The sequence below is a fragment of the Lactuca virosa genome, chromosome 5 (assembly GCF_052849685.1).
Source record: "Lactuca virosa cultivar CGN04683 chromosome 5, Lactuca_virosa_CGN04683_v6, whole genome shotgun sequence".
Classification (NCBI taxonomy): domain Eukaryota; kingdom Viridiplantae; phylum Streptophyta; class Magnoliopsida; order Asterales; family Asteraceae; genus Lactuca; species Lactuca virosa.
The window spans coordinates 159,646,575-159,658,176 of record NC_136430.1 but is presented as its reverse complement, the minus strand read 5'-3'; the positions used below and the strand labels follow the sequence as shown (position 1 = coordinate 159,658,176).

At 40.3% G+C, this 11,602-nt stretch overlaps 1 protein-coding gene across 1 annotated transcript; it reads right to left on the bottom strand.

Moving 5' to 3' along the window:
* Positions 1–1,008: 1,008 nt before the first annotated feature.
* On the bottom strand, positions 1,009–1,719 carry LOC145111915 (uncharacterized). Its single transcript, XM_079048151.1, has one exon. It carries the CDS (start codon positions 1,717–1,719, stop codon positions 1,009–1,011), a length of 711 nt encoding a protein of 236 aa, XP_078904277.1.
* Between the last annotated feature and the right edge of the window lie 9,883 nt (positions 1,720–11,602).

Here is an 11,602-nt window from a genome sequence, read left to right as displayed (position 1 = left end):
CCGCATCCACCGTTCGTATAAAAATGGGTTCCTACACGAACACTACCGCTCCTAGCTCGAGGCCATGTGTGGTGTAGTTCACCTCATGCGTCTTTAGTTGTCTTGACGCGTAGGCTATGACCTTCCCTCGTTGCATGAGTACACAGCCTAATCCTTGATTGGATGGGTTACAATAGACCACGAAGTCTTCCGTCCCTTCTGGGAGAGACAATACCGTGGCGCTGCATAGAGCTTGTTTCAAGGTTTGGAAAGCAGCCTCTTGTTTCCTCTCCCAGATGAAGGTTACACCCTTCTGAGTTAGAGCGGTGAGCGGCTTAGCGATCTTGGAGAAATTCTGTATGAACCTCCTGTAGTAACCAGCGAGGCCTAAGAATTGTCTGATCTCCGTTGGGGTTCTTGGTGTTGCCCAACCGTCGATTGCCTTGATTTTGGAAGGGTCCACGTGTATCCCTTCTTCGCTGACCACGTGACCTAAGAAGTCCACTTTTCGGATCCAGAATTCACATTTGGAGAACTTCGCATACAACTTCTCTGCCCTTAATGTTTCCAAGACTTTCCGCAGGTGTTGACTGTGTTCTTTCTTACTTCGTGAGTAGACTAGTATGCCATCAATGAATACTATCACGAAGTTGTCTAGGTAAGGTCGACACACACGGTTCATTAGGTCCATGAATGCTGCAGGCGCATTTGTTAGACCGAAGGGCATTACTACGAATTCATAGTGACCGTAGCGAGTTCGGAATGCGGTCTTGGAGATATCTTCCTCCCAGACCCGTAGCTGGTGGTACCCGGATCTTAGAGCTATCTTCGAGAAGTAACTCGATTCTTGTAGCTGGTCGAATAGGTCGTCGATTCGGGGAAGATGGTATCGGCTTTTGACGGTGAGTTTGTTTAGTTCTCGGTAATCGATGCACATGCGAAACGATATGTCCTTCTTCTTTATGAATAAGACCGGAGCTCCCCAGGGCGAGAAGCTTGGCCTTATGAACCCCTTGTCCAGTAATTCGCTCAGTTGACTGGAAATTTTTGCATCTTCGGAGGAGCTAGTCTGTATGGCGACTTGGCGATTGGTGTGACTCCGGCTATCAAGTCGATTCTGAATTCGACTTGTCGTTCAGGGGGTACTCCCGGGAGGTCTTCGGGGAATACGTCGGGGAATTTACAGACCTCCAGGATGTCCTTAATGTTCCTTTCTCCTCTCTTCTTATCGACAATGTGAGCTAAAAAGGCGTGGTTCTTCTTGTGTAAGCACTTCTGGGCCTTGATACATGAGATGATTCGGAGGTTCGTACTGGGTTTGTCACCGTATATGACCAAGGTTTCGTTTTTTGGAAGGTGAAGGAGAACGACCTTCTCGTAACACATAATGTCGGCACGGTGAGGACTTAGCCAGTCTATTCCGATGATAACATCAAAACTCCTTACGGTAACCGGCATTAAGTCGATTTGGAAGGAGTGGTTATTCAATGTTAGCGTGCATCCTATGAATACATCGTTTGTTGTTTCATTTTTTTCGTTGGCCATTTCCATGGTGAATGTTTCGTTTAGTGTTTGGGGGTTTTGTTTGAGTAGATGTTTAAACATATGACTCATAAAGCTTCTCTCCGCACCACTATCAAACAGTATGCATGCATAGATGTTATTGAGGAAGAACGTACCAGTGACCACTATAGGGTCTTTCATCGCCTCCTCGTGTCCTATTGCTAGGACTTTTCCCATTCCCCCGGTATTTCTGTTGTTGGTCTTCAAATAGTTCCTCTTGTTGTGGCCCGTCTCCCCACAACCATAGCACGCTTGGCTCACCTTAACATTTGACGGTTGGGTGGCCTGTTGTGCGGATGTTCTACAGTATCGAGCACTGTGCCCCTTCCTATTGCATTTTGTACAGTGCATTTCCCGGCAGGCGCCGTTGTGGTGAAAATTTCACTTTTCACACTTTGGGAGGGTACCGACATATGGCTTGGTAGGTGCTGGTGCGGCTGGGGCGGTAGCGGCATGAACTGCCACGAATTGTTGTTTCTTTTTGGGCTCCTGGGTTGGTTGACCCTTCTTCTTCTTTCCGAACTTCCTCTTGTTATCACTTCCCTTTTTCTGTTCGGGGACGGGAGTCATTATGCCTTGTCGTACTCCATAATCAATGAGCCTTTGAGCAAGGTGCTTGGCACTGTCGAAACTTGTTGGGTTGGCAGCAATTACATTCCCCTGAATCTGGGGAGATAGCCCCCAGATGAAACGTTCTACTTTCTTGCTCTCCGAAGTGATCATTCCAGGTCATAGGATTGCAAGGTCGCTGAATCTGGCGGTGTAGGCTTCGATGTCAGATCCATTCATAGTGAGATTCCAAAGCTCCTGTTCTAGCTTCTGTACCTCGCCCCTTGGGCAGTACCCTTCGAGCATCATGATTTTGAGATCATCCCACCACGAAAGGTCCCTATCAGAAAGAGTGCAGGCTGCAAATTTGACTTTGCTCTCCTCTGGGTAGGCATAAATTTCAAATATTGATTCCGTCTTATCGAACCACCGTGTCAGAGCAATGACGCCACCGCTTCCATTGAAGGGCTTGGGCTTGCAGTTTGCAAAGTCTTTGTAATTGCATTCTCTTGGTTGCCCTTGGTTTTCACTTTGATTGGAGCTGTTATTCCTATTTCCGCATCCATTGTTGTTAGTGTTGATTTGGGCGACGACAGTAGCCACAACAGCTGTCACTGCAGCTTGGAACACTACAGAGTCCATTTGTTGGGGAGGTGGCGGTGGTGGTGCTGCTGATGTGTTGTTCTTGCGCCTAATATATCTTCGGTGCGGCATTTTCTACCACAAGCTGGAATGACGATAAGTTTTTGATATGACTTATGGCTCGGACATTACTATGATGGAACACCTTGTTTGTATCGAATCTAGTTGTTATTGAGAGCTGCTTGTACTTTATAATTGAAATTTTACTATATCAAATAAAAATGAAAAGAAAAGACATAACAGATAACGACATCCAACAAAATAAGATACATATCCGTTTCATTGAAGATAAGGTGCTAGTACATAAATTTGGGGAAAATTGACGTTTAAGGAGGTCTATAGTGCATCAAAAGATAAAAATTTGGCAGCATAACGACCCTTTGAATAGTGTAGTCACTTATTCGCAGGGTCGGACCTACATACATGAAAGAGTAGCACCAACACATACTCATAGACCTAATCTATGATAAAACGTGAGTAATATGAACCCTACACAGGACGGGTAGTCTCCTGCGGTCCCTAAGCTGAAGTCGGGGCGCCCTGTAGCTCTGCTATCCGATGCTCAGCTGCGATCACTCTCTCCTCGAGAGCTGAGTGCCTCACCTAATACTCCCTCACCTCTACTCGAGCGGTGGTAAGGTCCTAAATGAGTCTGTCCATGGGATAGTACTCTCTCTCTCTCTCTCTAGGTCTCGAGTCCGTGCATCAGTGACATCCACAGCAACTCCCAACTCCATGACTTGGTTCGCCGTCCCTCTAGTCTGATCGTCAAGGTCCGTGATTCGCTGAATCATGACTGGGAGGGCTCTGTCAGCCGGTCCTCCGTAGCTGAGGTTATAGTAACCTCGCTGCATACCGAAAGGCGAATGCTGGTGCTGGTGGCGGCTCCACCTCTCTAGATCTTCCGCCCAGCGGGGCATAGGTCCCTGGTAGCCAAGTCTGTTCGCGGGAACCCTGGCTACATAAGGAGGGTTGATAACCTTCGATTGCACATCAGACTCTTCTTCTGGTTCTTCCTCTTCATCCTCTTCTTCCTCTAGCTCCTCTTCAAACTCTTCTTCTTCAGGCTCCTCCATGATCTCCTCAGGATCCTCTTCGGGATCCTCCTCGATCCATCCTCCATTTCCCTGGTTAGGGAAATAGGGGTCTCCTGGTGCATGGAATCCTGCCATGATGTCTGTGCAAGAATGTGAGAAATGCATGAAAAGTTTTAGTGTATGTATACTAAAATACTCCTATAGTATTTTAATTGTTTATGTTTGATTCTATAGTTCTTGATTTTTGGTAAGTGTTAGACTCGTTGTTCACCACGACCATTCCCCAGCATATGTTAGTCACACCTCGGATAAATATAGTTGATCAGGCTATATTTATTCAAGGTCTAATTACATATCCTAAGTCCTACCCGTAGTTTTCAACTCATCATACTACTTTTATTATGTTCTCTTTATGATACTGCCCAAACTAGCTTGTATGTATTTATACTTTACTTAAATTATTATGATACTTTTTAAAAGTATATTTGTAGTCAGAGTGTTTTAGCCCCATTGTATTTATAGTTGTATATCTTGTATGGTTTGATATACTAGTTCACTATAAACAATGCTCTGATACCAATCTATCACACCCCCGAACCGGAACGCCGGAAACGTCCGGGGGCGGATGACGTCATTATACAATATCATAACAATTGAATATGAATGAAACAAGCATCACGACCAATATAGTGAATGTAGATATATTAAATTGTGTTCAAAGTGTTGTTTACATAACATCAAAAATATGTGACAAAAGTAGTTGTGACATCGTCCCATTTTCCAAAAGGTAGTCACTTGAAGTTACCTGTTACTGATTCCCTGAGAATACAAGTGGTTTGAAAATTTTCAACAACTAAGTTGGTGAGTTCATAAGCATTTTGTATGAAAAGGATTTGTAACTGTTTCGCGTAAAATGGTTTCGTATACTTCCCGAAAATCCGATATTTTCTTTAAAAACGAGCTGTAAGTCTTATACCCAAGACCAAAAATGTATGTATTTCCTTTATATATTTTCCTTGTAAAATGATAATGTATGTTTCCAGAAAATCCAATATTTTCTTAACTATGAACTGTAGTCTTAAAAATCCTAAGACCAGAAATGTAAGTGATGTTGTACTGAAGAATAGTATGTAGTTTTATCTTTTTATAAAACCGATGAAGTGAAATTTACCCCGTAAATCAAATGTTTTGTTAATCCCTATGTGAGTTATTATAACCATGCTTAATATGACTGATATGCCTGAACGAAGTTCTTCAAGCGTCGGAATTGGTAGACATTTGTCACCCTAGACTTTCCGGTTTAACTGTAGCGAACAACTTAGGTGTGGGGTTGTCAATCCCGTATAGATCTATACAAAACTATCTCGCTCTCCCTCCAGGAGACTCTGGTTATAATGAAAGACTTAAAGTGTACGCTAGGTAGGTACGGTGAAGAGGATGTCTCACAAGAGCATCAACAGATTTACGTGAACTATGACTCCTTTTTCTTGTAAAATGAAATAATTATACCATTAAAATATTATATGGTTTTTCTGAAATGAAAGTGTGGTTTTGTGACTCCCAAACTATATCAATTATAGTTTGTCTTGTATGTTTTGTTTAAACTATTTATAAAATCTTTTATATAAATATAAAGTTGTAATCTTGTCTAGTGTCATTATATGTAACCAAAACATAATATCTTTGGGTTGTAACCCACCAAAATAGTAAATAGCTACCATTTTTGCTAGGAAAGCTATCTTTTAGTAAAAGTTACCAAAACCTTATAGTTTTACAACTCATATTTCCCTGATGATATTTGTATCATATAATGAGTTATGTTTTTGTTAACTTTGCATACCAAAAACTAATATGTCATAATTATTGTAAAAAAATAGTGATAACTACATCTTATGCAAGAAATATCCCATATTTTAACATAAATTATGGAACATGCAAATGTCCATAAGACAAACAGTTTTTGACTTATATTCTCCGCCTAAAAACATGAAAAACTTTGAAAAATGGGGGTATGAAACTCACATTGGGTGGATTTTGTGGATGGTTTGAAGTGAGAAGATGAAGATTTCGAGCCTAGCTTTTTGAGTGAAGTTGATAATCTTCTTTGGAGGTGTGATTTTCCTAAGGGTTTCACACATAATAATGTGTGTAAAAATGATGAAATTTACACAAAAAGGTGTTAAATCACTAGAGGATTTCGAAAATACTTACCAAAATCCTTAGGACCAGCTTGATGATGATGAAGTTGGAGGAATTTCGAACTTGCTCTAGAGAGAAGAAAGGAGTTGAAGTAGAAAGAAGGTGGTAAGAGTGGGAAAACCCTACTCTCAGCCGAAGTAAAGATGGAGGAGGGAAGAGAAGATTCATTGAGACATGGGGGTATTAGCATGCTTGGTATGGAGGTTTGTTGGGTGAAGGAGTGTAAAGTTGGAGGGTTAAATCACAAAGTCAAAGTTTCGAAACCCCCACCCAACTGAGATTCTCTTACCGAGGTGTGGTTCTCAGTCTTGGAGGCTACCGAAATCAAGGGGGATTTCGGTCTTAGGGTCACCAGAATCACACCCCCCCCTTTGCATAAGGTTTTCGGTCTGAGGTGATTGGGTCTTGAGAGGGTTCTCGGCCAAAGCTTGAGTGTTTCAACTACAATTTGAGATTTTGAACTTCTTAATCCAAGCTTAAAACATCCTTCATGCAAATTGAAATTTCTAGAAATTTTTGATCTATCTCATTAAATTTTCAAATGTTTATTACAACAAGATTGTGATGTGGTCTTATACCGTCGATAGAGGCACCTTGCTTGATCAAAATTTCCTGGTTGTCACACCCAGCTGCGGAAGTGCTTGGTAGATGACTCCGCAGTGGTGCCCTTAGAGGATATTCAGGTAGATGATAGCCTGAACTACATTGAGCGACTGGTAGCCATCCTCGATAGGAAGACAAAGGATCTGAGGAACAAGAGGGTAGAGTTAGTGAAAGGTGCAATGACAGCACCGCAAGGGCTCAGAATGGACTTAGGAGCCGGAGGATGAGATGAGGGAGCACTACCCCGAGCTATTACCAGGCGCAGCAGACTTCGAGGACGAAGTCTAAAATAAGTGAGGGAGATTTGTAATAAACGGTTCCTGGTATGTATTTTAAATCAATTTATTCATTTTTGTACATGAACTCGACGAGTTGGAGGCCCAAACTCGTCGAGTAGGAACGAAAATTAGATGCAGAACTTAAAGTCTACTCGACGAGTTGAGGGACTCAACTCGACGAGTAGGACTGCCAGAATGAAACCCTAATTTTAAGGGTCTTGCACCCTATTTAAACACCTTAACCTACAAAGGCTGGCCTCATTTACAGCCTCCATCGTCCCAAACCCTAACCAAGAAACCCTAATCCACTTTTGGAGAGTTTTGAGCCATTTTATGCATTCTTGGTGATTTTAAAGCTTGTGAAGGAAGGAGAAGCTTGGGGATTCAAGATGAAGCTAGTAGATCCAGAGTTTGAGGTACATTTCTGACTTATTTGAGGTATAAAGTCAATACCTTGGATTTCTATTACTTAGATCTTCCTTTAGGGTAGTATGTTGTCACTTTTGGGCCATATTGAAGTCATTTTCGGGATTTGAGTATATCATGAAGTTGTGACTTCAGATCTAGGCACTAATGAGCTTATGAGGCTTAAAGTTCCCAGCTTTGTCAAGCCTTGGCCCTTCTCCATTCCCTAGATCTCTTATATAGCATAGTTTTGGTGTTTCTAGCTTCATGACACCATGCATGGACGTAAAGCTAGCAACTTTACATGGTAACTTAGTCCTAGAGGATCAGATCTATGGTTTGGAAGCGTTGAAGTCGATTAGAAGTGACTGGATGGATTTAGACTAAAGGGAACTCGACGAGTTGTTCATCCAACTCGGCGAGTTGGATCGTGGTCCCCCAACCTTTTTGTGTTATCAAGCAAACTCGATGAGTCTAGGAGATGACTCAACGAGTTGGCCATAGTTTTTAGGGTTTTGAAGATTGAAGAACTCGACGAGTTCAAGGAGGAACTCGACGAGTTGTAGTGAAATGTCCTGATTCTGCTGATAAGAGAAACTCGACGAGTTCGTGCAAGAACTCGACGAGATGGATCGCGATTTAAGAGGTTTAAGATTTATGGGACTCGGCGAGTTGATGGACCAACTCGGCGAGTTGAGTCAACCCAGAAGCTTGACTTTGACGAGAACGTTGACTTTGACCAAAAGGTTAACTTTGAGTTGGACTTTGACCAGAGTTGACTCTTAAGGGGGTCATGAGTATGGAAGGGTAATTAAAAGATATTTTTATGTGTAGGAGTTTGAAGGGAGTTGATTGTAGAGCCAAGGATAGTTCAGCTACTTCACGACATTTGAGGCGAGTTACCTTCCAGTAGAAGTGGGTCTAAGGTACCAATGTCGGCCCACTAGTACGTGATTATTGTTGAGATGATTGGCTTTGTGATAATTGTCTGGTATGCCACTATCTAATATGTTTTATGTGCTAGTATGCTAGGTGATTATGCGGTAATGGTAGGGGGTGAAATAGTCCCAGTATATCCGTTTGAAAGAGACTAAAGGGTAGGCCAGCACCCATATATGCTAGACAGTATATGATATATGTATATGTAGGGTATTATATGGTAGTGGTAGGGGTGAAATAGTCCCTGTATCCGGTTGAAAGTGACCGAATGGGTAGGCCAGTACCTATATATGCTAGGCAATTACCAGTTGAAAGAGACCGAAGGGGCAGGTCGGGCACCCAGACATACGTGACAATATATTATTGTAGGGTATGTGGCATGATGGGGGAACTCACTAAGCTTCGTGCTTACGGTTTACATTTTTGGTTTCAGGTACCTCTTCTTCGAAGGGAAAGGAGCTGGCATGACTGCAGCACATCACACACATGATTTTCCGCACATGAGATTCGTGGGATTTGTACTCTGACATTATTTTCCTATGATATGTTTTTGAGATCTTTGACTTATGGTTTTTCATGATATGAGATAACATTGATGGCGTTTTCATTAATCTGTTTTATGAATCTTTAAATTAAAAGTGAAATTTTTGGTCTTGAATTTTTGGGATGTTACACCAATGTTATGTTATGTGATTATGTGATAATGTGATTATGTGTATGGTATGTGGTAGTTTGGGGAGACTTGCTAAGCTTCGTGCTTACAGTTTTCAGTTTTAGTTTCAGGTAATTCCGGTAGCAAGGGGAAGAGCTCGGGATGATTGCAGTGCATACACTATTTGCTTAGCCTGGGATGTTTATACTCTGATATATTTTGACAGATGTTATGATATTTTGAGATACACGACTTATGAATTTTATATGATCTTTGATGACTATGGTTTTCTTAATGATTTAAAATGAAATTTTTGGACTGTATTTTTCGGATGTTACAGTCAATCTCTATTTTTAGAAGGTAGACTTAAGGTTTTGCCTTGTGTGAATTGTTCGGAGGTGTTTAACACCTATCTTTTGGCGGTGAGAGTTGTTGGTTGTGGTTGGTGCGGTGTTGCGCGAGGTTTCAGTCAGCATTGTGATTCAGGTAAGTCTCTTCACTATACTTGGGGGTCAAAGCCACCAATGTTGACCCATTGGATTATATTATATAGGAGGACCAGGGGGTGACCCCTGACAATTGTTTAAAAGACATGGAGGTGGCTCCCGACAAATTGTATCCAAGACCAGGGACCAGACCCTAGCAATTATATGTAGTATGCTAGTTGTCTTTGTAATACTTGCATGGAAGACCAGAAGGTGGCTCTTGGCACTTGTCTGTAAGACCTAGGGTTTTGGCCCCCGACTTGGCAAGGAAAAACCATGATACGACTCATGGAATAATGGCAAGACTATGGTTGGCACATAGCAATCTCTATTGTATGTTGGTATGTAGTATTTTGGGGAAATCACTAAGCTTTGTGCTTACAGTTTTATGTCCATGGTTTCAGGTACTTCTGGTACGAAAGGGAAGGGTCCAGTGTGACTGCACAGCATACCCAGAGTTTTCCGCATTGACACATTATGAGCTTTACTCTGATGTTGAAATAATATATTCATTTTGATCGATTTTGGAACAACTCGTTTGTATGGTTTATTGTTTTAAAAATAAAAATTTTACTATGAATTTTTGGGACGTTACACCTTAGGTAAAAATAAATGATTATTTAATGACAAAATGTCCAAAATGTCAAACATTACAAGATATAGAGAGTTAATTTAAAGTGGCTACATGTTATTTCTTTTTGTTAGTGGCACAATACAAATGTTATTGAGATGTTGTAATACCAAGGGTTAATTAGACATTTCACAATCAATGGAAAAACGAAAAAGAGGACTGCACATACCTACTGTTCTCTAATTAAGGAGAGGGGGAGATATGAGATTAAGTGAATAAGCATGAAGTACACTCTTTCGAGCCCTATCACGCCAACAAAGGTATTATGTCCCTGTAAGTATGTAACCAATATAGAAGAGTACGAGAAACCTAAATCGTCTGTGTGTGAGCATGATTCTGAAGTGATGATAAAAACATGGTCCATAAGAAGAGTGGTAGATATTGTGAGCAGTGTGCAATAAAACCCTTAAAATAGATTGAGGAAGATAACACCGATATAGTAACACATATTGAAACCCTAAATCATTGTTGATTTTGTGAGGTGTGAGTGATGGTGGCAATAATAAGGTGGAGAGTAGTGAAGTTGAGACTTTGTGAAGCCCTATGAGCACGACAAAGACAAGGTGATGGAGTAACTCTAGATCATTGGATTTTGTTTTCGTGTGTGGTGAAGGGGACTAAGCTCAAGAGTGTTTTGAGAACCAATTCAATAAGGAGTGATAGATGGAATCTATGGGAAAATAATAAGGAGACATCAACTTATTTTTAGATGATACACAAAATATAAAGTGTATCTCGTGTTTTTTCTAAATTAATTTTATGACAATAAAAGATGACATATAATTTTGTTTGTTATTGTTCGTGTGTCGTTAAAGGTTATTTTTTTAGTAGTGAAGGCGCGTCATTAAATTTGTAGCATGCAAGAAAGGCAATCACAAAGTGAATTGGAAAGGCAACAAAGAGAAACACAAGCGGAAATGCAACGAATGCAATCTATACTTAAAGCACAAATGGCGACGTATTTCAGTCAAAACAATCCACTCGGTAATCCATTAAGTACTTCTTCGTTTTATGCTTCTAAACACTTGATAATTATATTTGACACTTCCTTGTAATGTATTGGGATAATACCAAAAAAGTATCAAGTTTTACACTTTTATTTGGCAAAAGCCCTAACTTTCCTTTGTTTGTTAGTAACAACCATGATTTTCGGATAAACTTTCATTTTTAACCTATTGTTCGGTAATCCTTATTTTTTTTTTTAAATGAAAGATTTTTTGAAAACTAATAGTTTTTACCTAAAAGAAAAGTTAGAGCTTTTTCCATCAAAGTGTGTAAAACTTGAGACTTTTTTAGGCAAATACAAAAAGGTCTCAAGTTTTACACACTTATTGGAAAAAGCCCTAACTATTTTTTGTAGGTAAAAACCATAATTTTTCCGAAAAGATTTTATTTTCAAAAAATAAAGATGACCGGATAATAGGTTACAATTGAAATGTCAGATGAAAACTTAAAGTTTCTATCAAAAAAAAAAAGTTATGACTTTTGCCAATCGAACATGTAAAACTTAGACTTTTTTGGTATTTGTCCTAATGTATTTGACACCTAAGATATTTGGCACTTTTTATTATAATGTCTAATTATAGGTTTTATGTAATGGTTTTTTCTGTATTTTTGGTCAAAAATAATTGGATTTTTTT